The 21,333-nt window shown below is 45.2% G+C and overlaps 1 protein-coding gene across 1 annotated transcript; it reads left to right on the forward strand.

The window, feature by feature from the left end:
* Positions 1-7,434: 7,434 nt before the first annotated feature.
* On the forward strand, positions 7,435-20,850 carry PACSIN1 (protein kinase C and casein kinase substrate in neurons 1). The gene is made up of 9 exons (XM_033152631.1): positions 7,435-7,555; positions 9,095-9,251; positions 10,905-11,140; positions 11,789-11,944; positions 13,639-13,814; positions 17,911-18,031; positions 18,694-18,824; positions 18,940-19,121; positions 20,561-20,850. Exons 1-9 carry the CDS (start codon positions 7,493-7,495, stop codon positions 20,668-20,670), a joined length of 1,332 nt encoding a protein of 443 aa, XP_033008522.1. The 5' UTR covers positions 7,435-7,492; the 3' UTR covers positions 20,671-20,850.
* Positions 20,851-21,333: the final 483 nt, after the last annotated feature.

The raw sequence follows: 21,333 nt of genomic DNA on the forward strand, positions 1-21,333 counted from the left end.
CTGAGACTCGTTTCATTCATTGCAGGTGCAGATGACACCAAGGAAAAGCTGTTTGTGTGAAGCAGCACCCACATGTTCCAGGCATGCCTCAAGAAGGAGGACCTGCCGGCTTGGCTAATGCCAACCTATGTGGCTGCTGCTTCAAACAAATGGCTTACCTTTCAGAGTGGTGCAGTACAATGCCAATCCCCACAGTAGCAACTACAGCAGAAACATACAGATCAGACCTGAGAGAGCTGTTAGATGTTTGCCATGCTAGTTCAGAGCCCCCAGCACCCAGTGTAGAATAATCTACTAGGACAAATGGGGCAGTGTGCCCACCAACTTCAGTCCACTCCTGTGAGGCTTCTGCAAGGCTATCCTCCTCTGCCACTGCCTCCCCTTGCTCTGAGAAAGGACCTTAAAGCGACTCTACATTTTTACCTGAGTTTAAAGAGAATATCTAGTCACTGCAGACAGTGCAGCCCTTCTTGGCAATCTCCCAGCCACCTCATCACAATGTATTGCTCTTAGGAAGGACCCCTACTTCCAACAAGAAGGAGGAAGAGAGGTAGCTCCTGTGCTCCAGTAAGGAAAAGAGAGGGGAAGGAGAGAGATGTGGCAGCACTGCTGCTGCTGCTGCCACCACCAGCAGCATGGGGGAGAAGTGGTGGGGCAGAGGACAGAGAAAAGGAGGAGGAGGAGCAGGGATGGCTCTCCATACCTCAGGTGGCACAGGCTCTTGTGCCCTGTCCTGAAGTGCAGCTAGTCTGAGAGGTTCACTTGCGTCAGAACCAACAAAAGTGTTGACTGTTGCCAGATAAGCCCACACGAGCCCATCATTGATGGAGGGGCCCACCAGGCGTTATTTTGCCCAGGGCTTAGTCAAACCTGGAGCTGGACCTTCAATGAATCCTCCACTTTTTTCCAAAACAGACAGGTCCTTTCAGTAGTCTGGCTCAAGCAATGCACTAATTGGCAAATGAGATAAAAAAAAGCTGCAAGCTGTTAAGTGATTCAGCCTATTTATATCCTTCCAGAAATAAAACAAAACCTTCTACCTCAAGATCCTATCACATATGTACAGTCCCACGAGTCATGAAATGAATTTGTTTCATGACTCAAGAGATGTGAAACGATTCTATTTCATGTGTTGTGAGAGTTTACATATGTGGTAGGATTGCTAGTAGGAGGTCAGTGGATCTGTATTACAAACCTGCGCCTTGTCTTCTGGATCTCCAGCACTCCTCCCCACATAGTCCAGCAGATGTTCAGGTTAGCAGTTCAACTCCTGGCACAGGGAAGGGGCAGAGTCAACCACTATCAGATGAGCTTGAATGGTTGGTTTTATGAGCCCTGAAATACATGGCGTGTTGAATGGTACCTATTACTTATCAAAGATGAATTGGCAATGGACATTAAGATTCAATGACAGTTTCCACAAGGTCCTGATAACAACTAACGGCAGGAAAGGACACGAACTGCCTATAAATAAAATGATCAGTTAATAAATAAATCATCTTCAAGATTGGCAAAGATAATAGATCTTAATACATTGATATTGAGGTTACTCCTCTTCATTCTCTTCCCACCAAATACTTTCTTACAGACATTTTTACACTGCAGGTTCACCCACCCTACATTGACTGTCACCCAGTGCTGGTAGACTTGGTTTAAAGATCCTGCTTTTCCAGATCACTCCCTTCAGCCGCTGTGATGGGACTCCACTGGAATCAAAGTTGATTGCCAAGGTTGTGATGTATAGTCTACCACTCCAGGACCATTGAGAAGATATTTGATACCTCTAGTTCAGGGTATCAACCTGGTCCCCGCCAGGTGTTTTGGATTAAAACTCAGCTCAGCTCAGCTAGCATAACCAATATTCAGGGATAATGGGAAATGTGGAATCTTCTTTTCTCTATCCTTCGCTTCAATCTATCTATCTATCTATTACAGTCATTGACCTGTATTTTCATTCTCATCATCTCTGTCTCCCCTAGCGTTGTCCTACTCTTCCCTCACCTCTGATTCCTCCTGTTTCCTTGCTTGCCATGAAATTTTCTTGGCTCAACACATGCAGCTCATGAACAGCTTTCAAGGGCTGCTAAAATGTAAAGTAATGTAATGGCCTTCATGTTTTTCTTATGCCTGTTCACAGTCCTGATATACTGATGCTTTGGTACCATCTTTGAGGCTTTATGCTTTTTCACTGCATGATCTCACCAATCAAGAATCATGTAATGAACATCACAGTGCCACATAATGAATCAGATGACATCCATTGTTCTAATTGCAGTTGTGGGGTTGACATTGTACTGGGGTTTCCTAGGTACTGGTAATTTTGTTCCCTACTAGTGTTTCCTAGCAAGAGTTTGGCCCTGATCCAGCTCTAGTCGTATCTAGCTAAACATGAATGGTTGGGGGTGGGCATTTGCATGCAAACTGAAATGCTCATCCCATTGAAAAGAGTGCCATATGCATTGACTCCCCCTATGGATTGACGTATATTTAGATGTCCACCTTTGTTGCGTTAACTTTTGACTGCATCCACATTCATTTGAGCACCCAAATACACATTCATCCCATGGGAGTAGCCAGGATTTTTGTTTGGGGGGGACAGGCCTTTTGTTAGGGGGGCATAACCTCACTTTGCTAGGTATTTTTATTTATTTTTATTGATTATGTGAGGCAGCTGCCCTCCTTGCCCCCTCCCCCTTGGCTATGCCTGTGATCCTGCCCCAACTATTGAATGTAGGTGCAATTAGGTTGGGAGAGGAAGAATTTGCCCAGGTGCCTTGGCGACAGGAATGTCTCCCTCCCCCCTCCGCACAACCCCTACAACCTCGCAAAGTTGAGGGAGCACATTTCACAGCAGACCAAAACATCTTCCCACTCTCGTGTTTTGGCCTCAGCACTATCTTATACAGAGCATGCCTGTAGAATATGAGTAGCCATTTTCAGTTAAAGGTGGGAGCAGAGATGGCATCTGGCTGTGAAGAAAGCATGCTGCAATTGTCATCCTCCTCCACCAGGTGACAGCTGAGGCCGGTGGATAAACAGAATCCCAAAATGGGGAATGAACATGTTCACACAGTACAGATGGTGTCATGCTGTGTATGTGTAGGGTAGTGGGCATTAGCAGCATGTGGCTGGTATAAATTTAGCCTGTGGCAGCCAGCAATTACAGAGGGGCTGGAAAATTAAACTATTTTTTCTTTAGGAGACTTAAATTTCCTGAAGGGGAAGGGGAAGGGTGGAAAATCAGAAGCTCTGCCATGTGTGTTTGTGTACTGTGTATGCTTATCTGTGTGTGCATAGCGTATAGCGTTTTTGTGTGCTCTGGTTTCCGTCACGGTGTTCTGTTGCGCCAGAAGCGGTTTAGCCATGCTGGCCACATGACCCGGAAAGCTTTCTGTGGATAAATGCTGGCTCCCTCAGCCTGAAAGCGAGATGAGCGCCGCAACCCCATAGTCGCCTTTGACTGGACTTAACCATCCAGGGGTCCTTTACCTTTTTACCTTTACCTTATGTGTGCATAGCAGAGCATGGTGTGATGGTACAGATATGCTGCTATTTCCATATTTGTATTTCAAAACCACAGGGAGGTAATTCTGTAATTTTTGCAGCAATGATATTAATACCTTTCATTTCCTAGCTAACCTTTTGAATTCTGAGTCTGCTAATAAGAAAGTGTTCAGATCTTTGTGGATCCTCAGGAGTCATGTAACACTTCTCACATGAGCAAATCTATCGTGTGTTGTCCTGGTTTTATTTATAGTTAACGAGGCTTCACTGGTCTATATGATAGCATGTATATTTTTCTATGTGGTTGTTAATACGTCTTTGTATGCACACATGTTGTGAAATATATATCTCTGTGAGAGGCCACACCTTGCAATGCTTGCTGAGTTTATATCCCAGCTGTGCATATTGCTTTGTTTGTTTATTACTTTGAACCCAGCTGTGCTCTGTGAGCTACAGCTGCCTCGATATGTTCTACATTGCTATGTGTGCATGTGCTGCAGTGTCAGTTGCTGGTGTTTACATGTGCAGGCATGCATTGCCAAGTAAGTCTCACTCTCTGTGCACTTACACACAAAGCTATGCCCCTGTGTCAACATGCAAGGGACACCGGGAGACGTTTATTTATAAGACAAGCTTGGATTGGTAGGTTCCTGAGTTATATCACTAAATCCCTTCCAGGCACTGTTAGTTCCACTGCAGTGAGCTCTTAAAGCCAGCCTTTGCAACAAGCTCAGAAGCTCCTGTAACCATTTCAGCACAGAATCCAGAAGGCTGGAACCTTATGCCGGTCAGGTCTGCCAAACAAAAGGCCCCCCCCCCCCCGCCACCCCAAGAAAATAAATAGTGCTCCTGCTGCAAATATAAAGTAATAGTGTTGTGCATTAATGGATGATATTCCATGCCAGCTTAGAGCGTTTGTCATTACCTATTTGGTCAAGAGGTGCTGCATCTGCTTTTGGCTACCAAACTATTGGCTCAATAAATGGACCCTTCATCACCTGCATAGTACCTTAGGGCTGTTCCCAAGACTGCAGCCAGCAGCCAGTGTTACAGGCTGATTGACACTGCTCTAGAATCTGCATGGGTTGGCATTTCCTTTCCAAGAGCTGCTTCTGTCCAATACAGTCCTCATTTTTTCAGCCAGGATCTCTGCCTGTGTTGTTTTGCCATTTCTAAAGAGGCTCAGGAAAAAAAAGTTGATTTCTGGGTTGAACAGAACGATTTAAGCAAGCATCACATTCCTTCAGAAAGAGGCTTCACTTGCCTTTAAAAAGGTATCTCAGTATCTTGTTCCACATTTTCAGGTGAAATAATGGAGACATGGAGTTGTTTCACCACACACAGGGAGAACTATCACTGTGTCTGATAGATCATATGGCCGCTTTAGCCTGATACAGCTTTTTCTGGAAGTGGTTTTAATGGACATAGTAAGCACTGTTCTGGAACATGTTATGGCATTTGTTCAGACCAGTTCCTTGAGCAAAATCTACTCCCCAAAATTAACTGAGAATGTCTTCACAACAAAAATAATTGTGCTAATCTAGACTCAAATGTAGTATTTCTCATAAACATTAACACAAACAGTAATTAGACCCTGCAGAGGTCAGGGATTCTGTAAGTTTCAGAGCTGTGCAGAAGACATTTTTAGCAATTGCAGCTGCCCTGCTATAGTTTTGCAAGAATTAGGAACCTCCAGACTGTCACCGTTTTCCAGTAAGGATTCAGGTGCACACCAGAACATTAGGTTTGTGCAGTTAAAGTAGATTATAGCACCCTCTTGCCCTAGGGCCACAAATCCACTTTTTCACAAAAGGGACGTTTTGCTTCTTAGGAAAATAATGGGGGAAACATTGAAAAGTGTGGGAATGAATGAATTGTTAACAGGAATATGTGTAAACAGGAATATCTGTAAATAAATCAAGGTGAATGCACATTGTCATACAAGCACCCCATAAACATTCCAGACTGGACATAGGCTATCCATGGCATAAGCTTTGTACAGGGGCACAAAGAAGGCATCTGCTAATTCTTCTGCCCAACAATTAAAGCTGCAGGAGACTTGCCCATCTATTTAAACCTGGCCAAGCTACACATAGGTGAGCTGGGGACACTGACTGAGAAACCTCCCTTCCCATGCCAGTCCCCCCCCACACACATGTGTACATATGTATGTTTTACAACAACAAAAGAACAAAGTTATTTTTACAAAAGGCACCATTATTATATGTCCAGATTTCATGCATTGGCAAAGGTAGAGAGTTAGATGTAACCTTTTCAATAAAAGAGATAACAGAACTCTACTCCTTCGGATGATGCCGAAGGGTTAAGTAGCTTGGCCTTTTCACATTTCTCTGAAGATCAGTACAGATTAGGTTGAAATGTCTCTAGAGAAGCCTTCCCCATTGTGGTGCCTTCCTGATGTTTTGGACTGCAGCTCCCACCAGCCCCAGCCTGCATGGAAGGCCCCACATTGGGGAAGGCTGCTGTAGAGCTTGTTCCCCATTAACCCCACCACCCGACATTGAACAGAAGAGACCATCCTACTTTAGAGAAGGCAAGAAGACATGCATCAATAAACCTTGGCCATGGTATGATCCCCATCCTAAGCATAGCACCCCCCTTTTGAAGGTGTTTTGCCTTACCGTGTGAGCTAATAGTGGTTCATTCCTGACTGACAGCAGACACATCATTCCTGATGTTGCATAATGTACCCTTAGACTTGAGCGGGGCTTTGAAGAGTGATGTTTTTATGAAGTCTACAAAATAGACAGGAATAGATGTGTCCTAATAAGATGGGAATGTGATGAGGGGAGGGTCCAATCTATCTAAGTTGTGGTGTACATTATCTCCCCCAACCATTTCTCTCTCACCCTCTGTGTGTGTGGTGTATTTGTTTTTTTAACTGAGGACTGGAGAAGATGCTTTTCAATTCCAAACACTTTCTGCCTGAATTTAATTCCTCTCTGGATTTATTGCAGACAGGGGGCAGAGAAGGTAGACTGGGATTGCAAACGGAAAGGCAGACAGAACTGAGACACGGCAGAAGGGTAGGGCATGCTTTGGTTTCCTAGGGGAGCAATGGAAGTACTGTACTGTATCCTTGTATTCCCAGCTTCTTCATTTCCACTAAGCTCCTTCTTGTCCCTCATGCATCTCTGAGCGGCCCCCATTGTTTGCTTGAGAGCTGGGCAAGGGACACTTAATATCTGTGACCATCTGTTCATGTGAGCATTTATGTTGACAGCAAGCGCCAGCCGCATGGGAGGCCTTCCATAGCAGCCACCTCACAGAGCTTGTTTGCAGAGTCACTGACCTAGCCTGGGATGGCAACATTTTAATAGGCTGTAGTAAATTCAAAGAGCCACAAAATGACCAACGGCTCTAGCCTTGCCATCTCCAGCAAGCTTTATAATTTGTATCCTGGGAGGACAGGAAGGGTACTGAAGTAATAATTATCCTGAGCATAGGAAAAGAGAATCTAGCCTTGTTTACTTCCATAGGCTGCTGCGTGGGACAGAAACACCACTGGGATCAACTTGTCAAACTTCAGCATATTCTGCAGATAAAGAGAGGGAGCTCCTATCTGTTTCAGATGCTGTGTGTTGTGGGCCTGGTATTTGTTTATTTGTGATTTGGCAATACCACTAATAATTCAAGGAAATGGGTACATTGTATCTTGAAGGATGCGCCTTGAAGGATGGAGGTCTGCAGGAATGTTAATTTTGCTCTAACAAGAAGCCTCTTTTCTGCAAAGAAACCCTGAAATGTAGTGCTTATCGAGGACAAGGCCTGGAATGGCTTCCACACCTGGAATGGAAGGGGTGGGTGCCATCTTGCTCTTTGCCTCAGGTGGCAAAATGTCTTGGGCCAGCCATGGTTCCTTTCAAAGTTTGCATGATCTTTCTCCTCTTCTTTTCTTATCCCTTGCAGTGCATGAGGTCTGCAGAGTGGCTGAACATTTTGCCATAAACCCCAAGGGCCACAAACCATGTCAGGCTCCTATGATGAGTCTGCGGCATCTGCTGAGGAAATAACTGACAGTTTCTGGGAGGTAAGAGTCCCCTCGGCACAAACCACATACGTATCTTCTGAAGAAACACTGGCTGAGGATAACACTGGCAGCATAATACAGCCCCTCCAAGGTCCAACCAAAGCTTCCCTGTTGGCCTCATGCAAATGAGATTTCTGATTGGTGGTCCTGGTTGACTCTTGAACCCAAGGTTCTAGAGAAGGGAAGTCATGCATTGCCATAGGCTTTCAACAGCAGTGCAATGGATTTTGCAGAAATAAAGGGTAGAAGATGGAGAGAATCTTCTGGAAAAAGCAGTATTGATCATATACAGTTTGCTCTTCTGATGCTTTTCCTTCTAGAAGATGTTGTCCCTACAACTCAGGCACCTTCTTAATACTTACTTTCTAAAGCAAAAGTTTCCAGAGCTCATGAGCTTCTGGAAGTCATGCTTCTACCCTTGGATCTCTGCCTTCTAAACCTTCTAATCCAGTGTTTTTCAACCTTTTTTGGGCAAAGGCACACTTGTTTCATGAAAAAAATCATGAGGCACACCACCATTAGAAAATGTTAAAAAAAATTAACTCTGTGCCTATATTGACTATATATAAAGTAATTCTCTTGAATTTTTCAATTTTTCCCACGGCACACCAGGCAACATCTCGCGGCACACTAGTGTGCCACGGAACAGTGCTTGAAAAACACTGTTCTAATCTAACTAGTTGTGGTTACTCACTGGTTAAAAAGGGGCACATTTTGCTGACATGGCTGGCACCTGCAGAATGGGCCCCTTATTCCGCATTGGGGGGGGGGTTTGCAATCAAAGAGGACAAAAGTGACCTTGCTAGTTGTATTAGTGTGAGAGCAATTAGTGATCTGATAGAATAGGATCATCCATCTGACCAGTCCAGGAAGTTTTGCCCTCACCTTCCGTTAGCTTTGCTTGTCTTCAATAGAGTAAATCTAATTGGCTAGCTAGCACTGTGCCATCATCACATTCACTAAATGACCCCTGATTCACTGATATCATGTAGGGCAGCAGTGAGGAATATCTGGCCTACAGACCTAATTGGGCTTCTCCATTTGGCCAAACCAGGCCATTTTGGCCAAGCCATACCCTCCTGACATCAGGTGTAGGGCAAGTAAAGATGCAGCTGGAGCAAAGGGGGTTTTCAGATGGTGCTGATCAGCAGGTTGGCAACACTTGTGAAGCCCCATGCACATCGCTTTTCAAGAACAGACAACCAGCTGATTGTTGGTGCTTACAAAAGCTCAGTGCACTGCACTTTGCAAGCAGTGATCCGCTGAGTTGTATGGCACTGTATGTGGCTCCTTGCAAGCCCCCAAAAGCAGCTGATCATGGGGACTGCAAAGAGCTGTACAGTGTGCTGTGCTAGCATAAACAAATCATCAGATTAGCCCCACCCATATGTCAAACTTGTGGCTCATGTTGGGTTGGAGAGATAAGAATCTGTTATTCTTTTTGCTCTCCTGGTTGCTCAGAGCCAGGCTGGCCTCCAGGACCATCTCTGGGAGTACAGCTGGTCACTCTTACCATGCAGCTCTTCATGTGTCTGGCAGGTAGGGAACTACAAACGGACGGTGAAACGGATTGATGATGGATATCGGCTGTGCAATGACCTGATGAACTGTGTCCATGAGCGGGCCAAGATCGAGAAGGCATATTCCCAGCAGCTGGTTGATTGGTCCAAACGGTGGAGGCAGCTAATAGAGAAAGGTATTTCTCCTCCATACTGGGGTGGGGCAGAATGGGGAGAGCAGATGGGAAATGGAAGAGACAGGAACAGCAATTTGCAAGGTGGCATCAGTCCTTCCTCCCCACCCTCTGTGTAATGTAGAGGAAGAATGTTTCCCCAGGATTTATTTTAGATTAATTATTTTCATCTAATAGTAAAAGCTATGCATGGGCCTTCCCAGACTATTAGTTGTTTATTCAGAAATTTGTTGTTTCCAAGTACACATTTGGCCCAAGAAGTTTTCAATAAACAGATAAATTAGAATAATAATGCACAACAAAGCCCAACATATTAAGTTATTCATAAAATGAGTCAGATCAGCTAAAACCTCATGAGGTTTGTAAACACAACAAGAGTTTTAAAAATCTCACTTCTTTCTTGCAGCCTGATGAAATGCAAGTTTACAAAGATGCAAGCCCTCCTGTGTCCAGCGGGACACACTCCCAAATAAGTGTGCATACAATCACAGGCCATTGTTGATGCATATTAGTGCAGACCCAGTGCCAGCAGCAGTATGATGCCCTGCTCTGTATAACTACAGGCAGCATGGAGAATAGCCTCTAAGTTGTGTCAGGAAATAGTGGGCAAAATTAGACCTGATGTGAGAGGTCAGTGATCAGGATCTCTCCTGGGTGCTTTTGGACTGCTGTTGGTTTGTTTCAAGGTCAATAGTCCAATGCAACCTCTTTAAAGCCTGGAGGTGGTCTTGAACCTTTACTCAAGAGTAGACCTATTGAAATTGGTGAAAGTGACTTGGTGAGAACCAATAACTTCAGAAGGTCTACTCTCAGTAAAACTGAGTTGAATACTACCCTGCATAACTGACACTGGGGAAGTGGGTGGTTAACCCTCCTCTGGTACCAGTTCCCCAGTCTTCCAAGCAGCCATGTGGGGGCTGTTGATTACACACAATGGAGAACACAGAAACTCCTGAGAAATTCTGGGTTTTGGGATTTGGGTGGTATTCAATTAGTAGCCCTCCTTTGACAAAGGTATTCATCATTGGAACAGGAAGGGAATGTGATCCACCCCCACCCCCCCAAAAAAGAATTGCTCCAGACTGACCCTCCTACTCCTGTCTCTTGGTCAAAAAAGAAGAAGAGGGAATGTGTACTCCACTGCACAGCTTTCACAGAATTAAATAGAAATGCACACAAAATGGCTTGGCACATGTGATCAGCCTTGCTGATAATGTGGGTGGGTCCCCTGCCTCAATAACTATCAACTGCAAAACTATTGCACAAGGAACAATAGTCTGGAAATGCTCTAAAACAGGGATGGGAACCTGTGGCCTTCCACACGTTGTTGCAGTGAGACTTCCACCCTCCCTGACCATCGGCTATGCTATTTGGAGCGGATGGGGCTGTTGCTGAGTCTAGCAGCACCTGGAGGTCCACAGGTTTCTCATCCCCTGCTCTAAGAACTAGAGTGCCTAGATATTGTTCAAGGCTCTTGTCACTATGTACTTCTCAGTTCTCTGCCACAGTGTTCCAACCAGCAAAATGGCAAAGGTTACAGTCCCTTAATGTATTGTGAGTGCATTATAAGAGTGCATAGCCTGCAAGGGAGGAACAGGGTGTTATTTCAGGATACCCAATGGTCACCCCAGCCTTGCTGGTGCTCTCGGTACATAGGCCCACAGTACGGCAGTTTGGAGAAAGCGTGGATGGCCATAATGACAGAGGCGGACAAGGTGAGCGAGCTGCATCAAGAAGTGAAGAATAGCTTGTTGAACGACGACTTCGAGAAGGTGAAGAACTGGCAGAAGGATGCCTTCCACAAACAGATCATGGGAGGCTTCAAGGAGGCCAAGGAAGCAGAGGATGGTTTTCGGAAAGCACAGAAACCCTGGGCCAAGAAGATGAAGGAGGTAGGAAGGGCTGGAGGAGGAGAGAAGGGCAGAGTGACTCATGAGGTCAATCATTTTATGGAGGAAAGGAACCCAACAGCTTCCTTGGGCTGTGACTGAGAGAGCATCCCCATCCCATTTTAGCCACAGAACCCTAACATGGGATGTGGGCAGGAGCCTGTTTTATCATACCTGCAAGATAATATAAAGATTGCAATGTGTGGCACAAAAAAGGATCATGTTGCATATGTATCCAGTGTCTGTAGAGCCCTACCTTCATGGTTTAGTTTATACTTTCATAGACCTAGATGGGTCTCAGTGTAGCTGAGGGACACACACACACACACACACACACACACACACCTGGGAAGTAAGAAGTATTTGCCAGTTCTCTAGTAATCTACATATAGCTGTGAACCACATAATTTGACTTTGCAGAACCTGATGAATTCTGAAAACCAGAGCTTTCATTGGATTTTTTTGAAAGCATGGGCGATGGGCTTTATGAAGTGGGTGGTGGACTTGTAATGGAGAGGAATTCTCTGTTTCAGGCAAAAGTGAACATTTCTGGCCTCAATCTTACTGCAGCAATTTCATAAGAAACAGGGGATAGGAATGTTGTACTGGGCCTCAGCAGTCACCCTTTCCTTCTTTCTCAACTCAAACCAGCTGGAAACAGCCAAGAAAGCATATCACCTGGCATGCAAAGAGGAGAAGCTCGCCATGACTCGAGAAGCCAACAGCAAAGCTGAGCAGTCCATCACTCCAGATCAGCAAAAGAAGCTGCAAGACAAAGTGGAAAAATGCAAGCAGGATGTGCAAAAGGTAGGAGTGACCACCAAGGATATAGACAAATTGACACACATGGAAATTTCTCCCTTTGAACATCTGAGAAACGCAACCATCTTCACATGTAGATAAAGGCGCAGACAAAAAAAGGTAACAAATGCATGCACAATGTTTTACAGTACAATCGTACCTCGGGTTACGTACGCTTCGGGTTGCGCACTTTTCAGGTTATGAACTCCAGTAACCCAGAAGTGTAACCCTCCGCGCATGTGCAGAAGCGGTCTGCACGCTTCGCGCATGTGCAAAGTGTGTTTTTCGAGTTACGTACAGCGACCCGGAACCAATTAAGTACATAACCGGAGGTACGACTGTATGTGCATGCACACTCTTACACAGACATGAACAACCTTCTAATACATTCACTTCCTCATCCTTACACAAAAGGCCCATTTTCATCCTTGTCCCGCTGCATGCCTGCCCCCTCGTCTGTTGTGCTCACATCCATATTCTCTTATTGTTTTGTTTCTCTCATACAGCAGTTCACACCATTCTCGCATCCACTCATGTACATCCTACTCATCTTTACACATGCACTCCTTTTCTTGATCACATGATCCAGGAGTAATTGACAGAGCAGTGTGGAGTCATGCAAGTCTGCTTTGCTCCTGCTTGCCCCTTTTCCTCCCTGGTAACCAACACTGCAACATTCTCAGTAGCACCCAGGGATGGGGGAACCAGTAGAGATGGGAAAAAGTCCATACTCCTACTTCCAATGTGCCTTGGCTTTGAGGAAAGCTTTACATTTGCTTTGGTCCTCTGTAGCTGGCTTACAAAATTTTCACTTGCTAACACAGGAGAAGCCTGCAGCAATGGGGAAGATCATTGGGTTCTCTTCACCAACAATTCACTATCTAACTCGCTGATGCTTTCATGTCTCTAAGGCAGTGAAAAATAGTGTGGGCATATTATCTCCTGCCCTGTGCAGCATCTGCCAGTCTCTCTCCTGCCTCTCCCTATTGCTGTGAGGTGAATCTGGTGACCTACTTGCTGCTACACAGGAGCTGGAAAAATAATTCCTCCATAATGCCTTACTGGCCCAGAGCTGGTAATGCAGTTCTGGGCACTGGGCAGGATTCAACTAATGAACCCCATCAGCAGCTTTCCTTGCCTCTCCTCCTTGCTGTATCCCCTAAAATTGGCTCGGGGGCGTGTGTCAGGAGAACCACCAGAACAGCACGCAGGAGGAGAGGATGGGGGAATTGTTCCATTGCTTCCTTGATATCCACTGTCTTTGGTTTCTTTCATGTTTCTGAAACATATATGCTAACTGAACCTCTTTATCAGGTCTTGATACAAGTTCATGCATGGCTCTTGAGCAGTCCATAGTGAACTTGGGACTTCTGTTCGCATCCATTTCTGTAATGAGTTTCATCAACAACATTTATTCTTTTCTGAAGCAGTGCCACAGAGCCTTCCAGAAGTCTTCTCTATAGATGGCTGCAGCTGACTTAAATTAGCTTTAATTCAGCGCTGCTCTGAAATAAACCTAGGCAGTCAAAACCTCACATGGTGTAGGGCAGTGTTACTATACTGAAAACAGTGGAACTAGACGTGTTTAAGCACACTGAATATCCAGCCCAGAAAGCCTGCCTAGACAGGTCTTGCTGTGGGAACAGGGTGCTGTTCTCAGTAACTGGTTCTTAATCTGAGTCCCCTTTTTGTGCCCACAGACCCAGGAGAAGTATGAAAAGGTGGTGGATGAGATTAGTAAGTGTACCCCACAGTACATGGAAAGTATGGAACAGGTCTTTGAGCAATGCCAGCAATTTGAAGAGAAGAGACTCATCTTCCTGAAGGAGGTGCTGTTGGATATCAAGCGGCACCTGAACTTGGCGGAGAACAACAGGTATCATATCTTCCTGAGGTTGCTTCCAGGCAGCCTGTAAATTGAGCATTCATCCTGATTTGCTTGCACAAGGTTTGCTGGGAGGTTACACAGTGTTGGATATTTATTGTGCATTCATTCTGATTTGCTTGTGGAGAGATTATATGACGTTGCAGCAAGCAATGGTCACCCCACACTTTCCAGTGTGTTTTTCTGTCACTTTCCTTATCACAAAAAGTCTGATATTGAGGGGGAAACAGGTTTCTTGTGCAAGAGCATCAAGTCAACCTTTAACTGGGTAACATGAATTTGCCAGAATGTGGTTGAATCCCACCTGAAAATAGCAGCAGCCTGGAAGTGCCCTGAAACTCTGAAACAGCCCTGTAGAAAATGTCCCCATGATTTATGTGAAAGGGATAGTCCTTGAGTGAGCACTTGGGGCTTCTTCCCAGCCTTGTCAGCTTCCCTTTCATTCAACTGTGCATCTGTATGGGTGCATCTCCTGCACCCAAATCAGCATTTTAGCACCATATGGGAACTATGGGGGGAAATTCTCTTAAGAAAACACAGCACACGAGAGTCACACACTGGCAATGCACCTTGGGCAGTCTGCACTGGCTCCACTTTCATCTCTGGTTACCATACAGACTGTTCCATGACGAGATCAGTAGTTGCTGGGGTGGGGAAAGTTCTCATTTGCCAGCAGTCTTCAAGCAGAGGCTAGGCAGCCATCTCTTGTAGATGCTGTAGCTCCTGAATCAAAGAAGCTGCTCAAGATCAGGGATTAGAGCCCTTTATTAAAGTAATGTTTGAAGCAGCTTACACTTCTCCTTTAAGTAAATGGGTCTCTCTCACACACACCCCGCTTCTGTCTACCCACTTACAGGAGAAGCTCAAACTGCTTCAAACAGCACTTTTGCAAAGCACTTTTAGAATGTTACTGTGGTCCTATTTCAGACTCTGGAGGCTGAAACAGGAACATGGGACTGTCTTAAAGTCCTTTGAAAAAAAGAGGCACGTAAAAGAGAAGGAGGCAGCTGTTTCAAACAGTGTTTTTTGCAGGCTGAAATAGGAGCATGGAGGCTGCCTTAAAGCCTTTTGCAAAAGATATTTGCACACCAGTCTTTCTCTCTGGGTTTTTTTTTTTAATTCTCTAGATATTTACAGGTGTCCCACAGGCCTTACAATATGAGACCCTCTAGAACACTGCCTGCAGTCAGCTGAAGTTGTGGAGTTGTTAAAGCATAGAATGTTGGGATTTTTAAAAAAGCCTGAAATGAAGCATTTAACTCTTAAAAACATTTTCTGCTGCTGTGCTTTAGCACGAAAAAAATATATTCTAGAGCTCTTAAATGTTCTGCATGCAGCAATTTAGAGAGCCTCACTTCTTGAGGACCTAGTGAAAGAGATTTATAGGAAAACAGAACAGAAAAACACAGAAATAAGGTGACAGAGCAATGCAAGCCTTTGGAAGGACCCTGATCTGACTTGGGGAGGTTATTAATACTTCAACTTGGGTGGGAGTCCCCTAAAAGAATAATCCAAATTCCCCTTGTTATTCAGCCTCCTCACAGAGCTGATGCACACCCCTGTCTAACACCAATCTCAGCCTGCTGCACATGTAGATCCAGCCATAGAAGGAAGCTGAAGAGAGAAGTGTTGCCATTCTCATTAACAAGCTTCTATTATATCTGTCAGGGCAGCAAGGGGACATTCAGTGGCAGAAGCAAATTAATTCACAATCCCCAAACAGCCAGTGCAATGTCTGAGCAGATGTGTGCTGCGTTAGCAGCAGCAGTGTTTGTTTTTCAAGTACCAGAAGCATGCCTGGTTAGGTATTTTATACATATACACAAAATTTGAACTGTATAATTGTGGGGGAGATGGGTAATGTGGAATTTAGTAAATTCTCCATCCACAGTTGGGGAATATGTGTGTGTGTGTATGAAAGAGATCTCAGACTGCCTTTTTGGGGGGGAACAAAAACATTTGATATATTATAGATATTGTTTGCAGCTGAGGCCTCCAAGGCTGGGAGAGATGGCTCTCAGTATCCCAAAATCTGTAACCGCAGATGAGGTGACGGTGAGTGTGTGTGTTACTGTGCAAGCTTGGAGCCTACTAAATGGTGGCTGTGGGTTTCAAATCTTGAGAGCCACCCTAAACTAGGAGGAGGCCTACTGGAGCTCATAAAAGCATTGGGATATTTTTCCTTTCAGAAATTCTATACAATGGTACCTTAGTTTACGAACTTAATCCGTTCCAGAGGTCCATTCTTAAACTGAAACTGTTCTTAAACCGAGGCACGCTTTCCCTAATGAGGCCTCCCGCCACTGGTGCCCTTCCACCATTCAGATTCCATTCTTAGACCGAGGTAAAGTTCACAAACCGGGACACCACTTTTGGTTTTGCGGAGTTTGTAAACCGAATAGTTCCTAAACAGGGCTGTTCTTAAACCGAGGTACCACTGTATTAGATAATGGAGCTCCCGCACCCAGCAACAAGCTCCAAAAGTTCTCCCCGCTGTAGGAGCTGTAGCTGGAAATCTAACAGGGTTGAAAGCTTGAGCCAGTTTCTACGGACTGTCTAAATAATTTTCGTAGGCGCAAAGTATATCATAAGACCACTGCAAGGAAAAAGTTGGTTTGGATTGCACAATCCTGAAACTAATCAGAGTGCAAAAGGTCATAAATGTGTAAGAAGCTAAATTGATTGGTTGATTGAAAACACTTCTACACTGCTTAATAATTCAGAATTTCGAATCAGTACACAAATCATATATGGAGTTTTCTCCATTTCCACAATAGCCAACATAATATACCAACCAAGATCAATGATAATGATTATTATTCTTTTATTATTTATACCCCGCCCATCTGGCTGGGTTTCCCCAGCTACTCTGGGCGGCTCCCAACAGAATAATAATAATAATAATAATAATAATAATAATAATAATAATAATAATTGAGTGATAAAACATCAAACATTAAAAACTTCCCTAAACAGGGACTACTTGGGTGAACAGGAAAGGCTTCGGAATCTGCCAAAAACATATAGCAGTGATATGATACACCCAGAGGGTAGCTCCTCAAAGACAGTAGGAATAAGCCCCAAATAAAGAAGGTATCCCAAATGAAAATAAGCCATCATTGCTTGAAGGTGAAGAACCTGAAAGCTGGATCACATGATCTCTCTGAAATTCCACAGAGGTATTCTGTGAAAAGGAAGGAATGCCCATTCCCTGACGTCCTTCTAGCTGCAAGGTAGAATAAAGGGACTGCAAGTGCTCACTAGAAGGACAGATCCTGAAGTTGAGGCTCCAGTACTTTGGCCACCTCATGAGAAGAGAAGACTCCCTGGAAAAGACCCTGATGTTGGGAAAGATGGAGGGCACAAGGAGAAGGGGACGACAGAGGATGAGATGGTTGGACAGTGTTCTCGAAGCTACTAACATGAGTTTGGCCAAACTGCGAGAGGCAGTAAAGGATAGGCGTGCCTGGCATGCTCTGGTCCATGGGGTCACGAAGAGTCGGACACGACTGAATGACTGAACAACAACAACAAAGCAAATCATAGCTTAAGGCCTCCCACTTTGATACCTTCCAGTAACTTCTCCATTCATTACTGCTAAGGAAAATGGACTGTCCTTAGAGGTAGATATTTTACAATCTTGCTTAAACAGCCAGATTTTTTTTTTTTTTTGTAAGGGTGCTCAGACACCTCTATAATGAATCACAGATGGCATAGCAGCAAAGTCACACTGCCATCCTCCTTGCACTTCAAAGCCAGTGCTGGTCCAATTTATGTGTGCTGCTTGCGCCCCCTTGTGCTTCATTAGAACAATCTGAGTGCTCAGATTTCCTTGGTTACAGATGATGAGCGCAAGAGGCTGCCTTAGCTCAACGTGGACTACACTGGCTAGCAGCGACTCTCCAGGGTTTCACAGATAGAGAGGAGCCTTTCCTAGCCATATCTTAAGATGCTAAGGATTGAACTTGGGAGCTTTTGTATGAAAAGCATGTGCAACAGCCCTTCCCCAGCTGCTGCTTTTGCCACATTACTCATGCCCAGTATTGAGAGAAGTGTGTTTGCTTGTATGTCTGTTTGAAACAAGCAGTTATGCTAAGGTGTACCGTGAGCTGGAGCAGACCATCCGCACAGCTGATGCGCAAGAAGACCTACGGTGGTTCCGCAACACTAGTGGCCCAGGAATGCCCATGAACTGGCCTCAGGTAGAGGTAAGAAGCTGTCCTCTTACGCCAAAACCAGGGGTGGCCGCAATTCCATAACTCAATATAATGTACACCAGGGTTTCCCAAACTTGGGTCTCTAGCTGTTTTTGGACTGCAGTTCCCATCATCCCTGACCAGTGGTCCTGCTAGCTAGGGATGATGGGCGCTGTAGTCCAACAACAGCTGGAGACCCATGTTTGGGAAAGCTTTGTCTACACTGACAAGAAGAGTCTTTCTGGGATTTCAAACAGAGTTGTCTCCCATGCCTACCTGGAGATGCAGTTGATTAAACTTGGGACCTTTTGCATGCAAACAGGTTCTCTACCACTGAGCTGCGACCCTTCACTTTATGTCAGGTAGGCTGTAGCCTGCAGATTCAACAGCTGCTAGCCTCAGTGGGTCTCTTGAGCTTTGATATTCAGAGAAGCAATTTGCCACTGAATGCTAGCTGCTGAGGAGCAAGAGCAGGAGAAGACTACTGCCTTCGTGCCCTGTTTTTTGGGTTCCCAGAGGCACCCAGTGGGCCGCTGTGGCAGAAATGAAGGCAAGATGAAATAGGCCTTTGGTCTGATCCAGCAGGGCCCTTCTTATGATTAGAACTGGGGGTTAGGAGAGCAGTGCAACACTGCTCCTGTTAAGAATTCAATGGCACATTTCCTTGGCTGCAGGAGTGGAACCCAGATGCAGCAGCACAACCAGTAGCAAGGAAAGAGAAACCTCCAAAAAAGAATGAAACAAGCAACACATCCAATGCCAGTGGGGGTGGGGAGGCAGCAGCACAAGCTGGGGACCGTGGCAGGTGAGTATGCCAAGAATCCTGGGAACTGGAGGCCATAGAGTGCCATTGTGCTTAGCCATCTCCGGGGGCTTTGTGCTATAGTATCGGTTCTCATGGTGCCCTATTGCATTGCCAGCGTGAGCAGCCAAGCCTACGCTGCCGAGTGGTCAGACGATGAGGGCGGCAACACCTACAACTCCAGCGAAGCCAATGGTGGTGCCAACTCCTTTGAGGAAGAGCCAGCTGCGAAAGGCGTGCGTGTACGAGCTCTGTATGACTATGACGGGCAGGAGCAGGACGAGCTGAGTTTCAAAGCAGGTATGTCTTAAGATTTGCTAAGTGGTGATGGCTGAGATGAACAGATGACAGATTGCTGCCTGGGCTAGTGCTGTCTCACGGATACTGGCCACAACCTCCTTGTTGTCTATGCTCTGGTAACCTCAAGATTAGATTACTGCAATGTGTTATACGTAGGGCTGCCTCAGAAGACTGTTCAGAAACTTCAGCTAGTGCAGAATTCAGTGACAGGCAGGAGCAGGTTTTGACCTATAAAGCCTTAAACAGCTCAGGACCGCAATACCTCAAGGACCACCTCTTTCCATATGAACCTACCCAGACCCTAAGATCATTTTCTGAGGCCCTTCTTTGTGTGCCTCCTCCTGGAGAGGTCCGGAGGGTGGCAACACAAGAACGGGCCTTCTCTGCAGTGGCTCCCCATCTGTGGAATGCTCTCCCCAGGGAAGTTCACCTGGTGACTTCATTATACACCTTTAGGCACCATGCAAAACCCTTCCTCTTTATTCTGTGTTTTTATATCGTTATTTTATCCTGTGAACCGCCCTGAGACCTGCTGGTATAGGGTAGTATGCAAATTTAATTGATGATGGTGATGGTGAAAACACCATAGATGTTCCTGCAGCCTGTACATATGTGCTCTCACCTTAAGTTCCCCAGAGGTGCTGCCAGGTTTGGGAAGGCTGCAGACAAGACACTTTCTGTAGGGTCCCCATTACCCCAACCTTACATACCACCACCTGTTACCTTGGCCTCCCCTCCCTCCCTGCCACTGCTGTTCCCCTTTTTGTGTTTGGTGGATGATGCCATTTGTATCTAATATTTTAATGTAAAACAGCCTTGGGAGACTGAGGGCTTATCCACACTACCTTTTGTGCTGCAGTTCCTAGGCACAGGATTTCTAGATCTGTGTCTCAGTGGGGTGTGTGTGTGTGTGTGTGTGTGCCCCAGTGCTTTCCTCAGGAAAACCTGCTGTCAACCCTGAATCGGAACAAATGGTAATCGGGTTTTCCACGAATTTCAGATTGTTCCAGTTCAGCATTAAAACGCAAGTTTTCCCAGCGAAAGTGGTGAGACAAAAAACAACAACAACCCACTCTGACACAGACCTAGAAATCCTGGACCTGTGCTTAGAAAGTGCAACACAAAACAAAATGTGAGAATTTGAGGATAGCAGAAGGAAGGGGACCTTTAGGCTCTCCCCCCCCCCGCAAACCTTTTTCCCGCTCGAAATCATGCAGCCCATTGTTCCTCCCCGCAGAATTGCACAAGGTTAAATATGTGCTGAAAGCAGCTGAGGTGAGAGATTTGGAGCAGAAAAGTGGACAGTTGGGAAAGCACCCCCATCCTTTGGTGCCATTTGCCCTTTACTGTGATAGATTGACAAGGAGCCGCCCATTTCAAATTTGTTCTTCTTCTTCTTCTTCTTCTTCTTCTTCTTCTTCTTCTTCTTCTTCTTCTAGGTGATGAATTAACCAAATTAGGTGAAGAAGACGAACAAGGCTGGTGCAAAGGGCGTCTGGACAACGGGCAGCTGGGTCTTTATCCAGCTAACTATGTGGAGTCTATCTAGTTTTATCGTGTTCTCCTTCACTGCTGTCAGAAAAAACAAACCAACCCGCTGTCATCGCCTATCTCTCTATTCCAGCCAAGTAGCCATCTTGCCGTCCTGTCACCCACTCAGCACAGTTAGAAATATCCAAACATATTTTCCGACCAATCTTATTTTTTTAATAGACATTTCTGAAGAGTATTTTGTGATCGCTTTAATCTTTTTACTTTCTTCCTTTCTGTTTGAGATAATGAGATACGAAAAGGTCGACACTGTCTCTGGAGGGCTTCCTTAATAAGTGAAAGTCAGGACCTCAAGCCCTTAAAACCTGACCAACAAGGCTTCTGATTGGTTGGTTTTTAAGGTTAATGTATTTGTGATCTACCCTGCAATTGGCCTGAACAATTCTGAAATGCCTGGCACTTCTGCTGCTGGGGCCATTAAGTCCACTTCACCCTCTCTGAATAGACTGAACAAGTAAACAATAAGGAGGATTTGTTGTTTGATTTGTTATTCCTGTCCATTTCCCTTCTGCATTTTCTTTCTTGCCTATTCCCATTTTGAAAAGCAACAAGACAGCTACTCTTTGTCTTCTGCAAAAATCCTCAGTCAGTATTCTTGCACAGTAATATTCTACTACTCAACTGATCATCCTGAGCCATTGCATTTGCTGAAGTTATTGTA

The sequence above is a fragment of the Lacerta agilis genome, chromosome 6, assembly GCF_009819535.1.
Source record: "Lacerta agilis isolate rLacAgi1 chromosome 6, rLacAgi1.pri, whole genome shotgun sequence".
In the NCBI taxonomy this organism is placed as follows: Eukaryota; Metazoa; Chordata; class Lepidosauria; order Squamata; family Lacertidae; genus Lacerta; species Lacerta agilis.

Excerpts from the sequence above, each read along its gene's own strand:
- PACSIN1 (XM_033152631.1), top strand. The coding sequence starts at position 7,493 with ATGTCAGGCTCCTATGATGAGTCTGCGGCATCTGCTGAGGAAATAACT. Across the intron at positions 7,556-9,094 it reads TAACTGACAGTTTCTGGGAG|GTAGGGAACTACAAACGGAC; the intron begins GTAAGAGTCCCC and ends TGTGTCTGGCAG. Across the intron at positions 19,122-20,560 it reads CGAGCTGAGTTTCAAAGCAG|GTGATGAATTAACCAAATTA; the intron begins GTATGTCTTAAG and ends TTCTTCTTCTAG.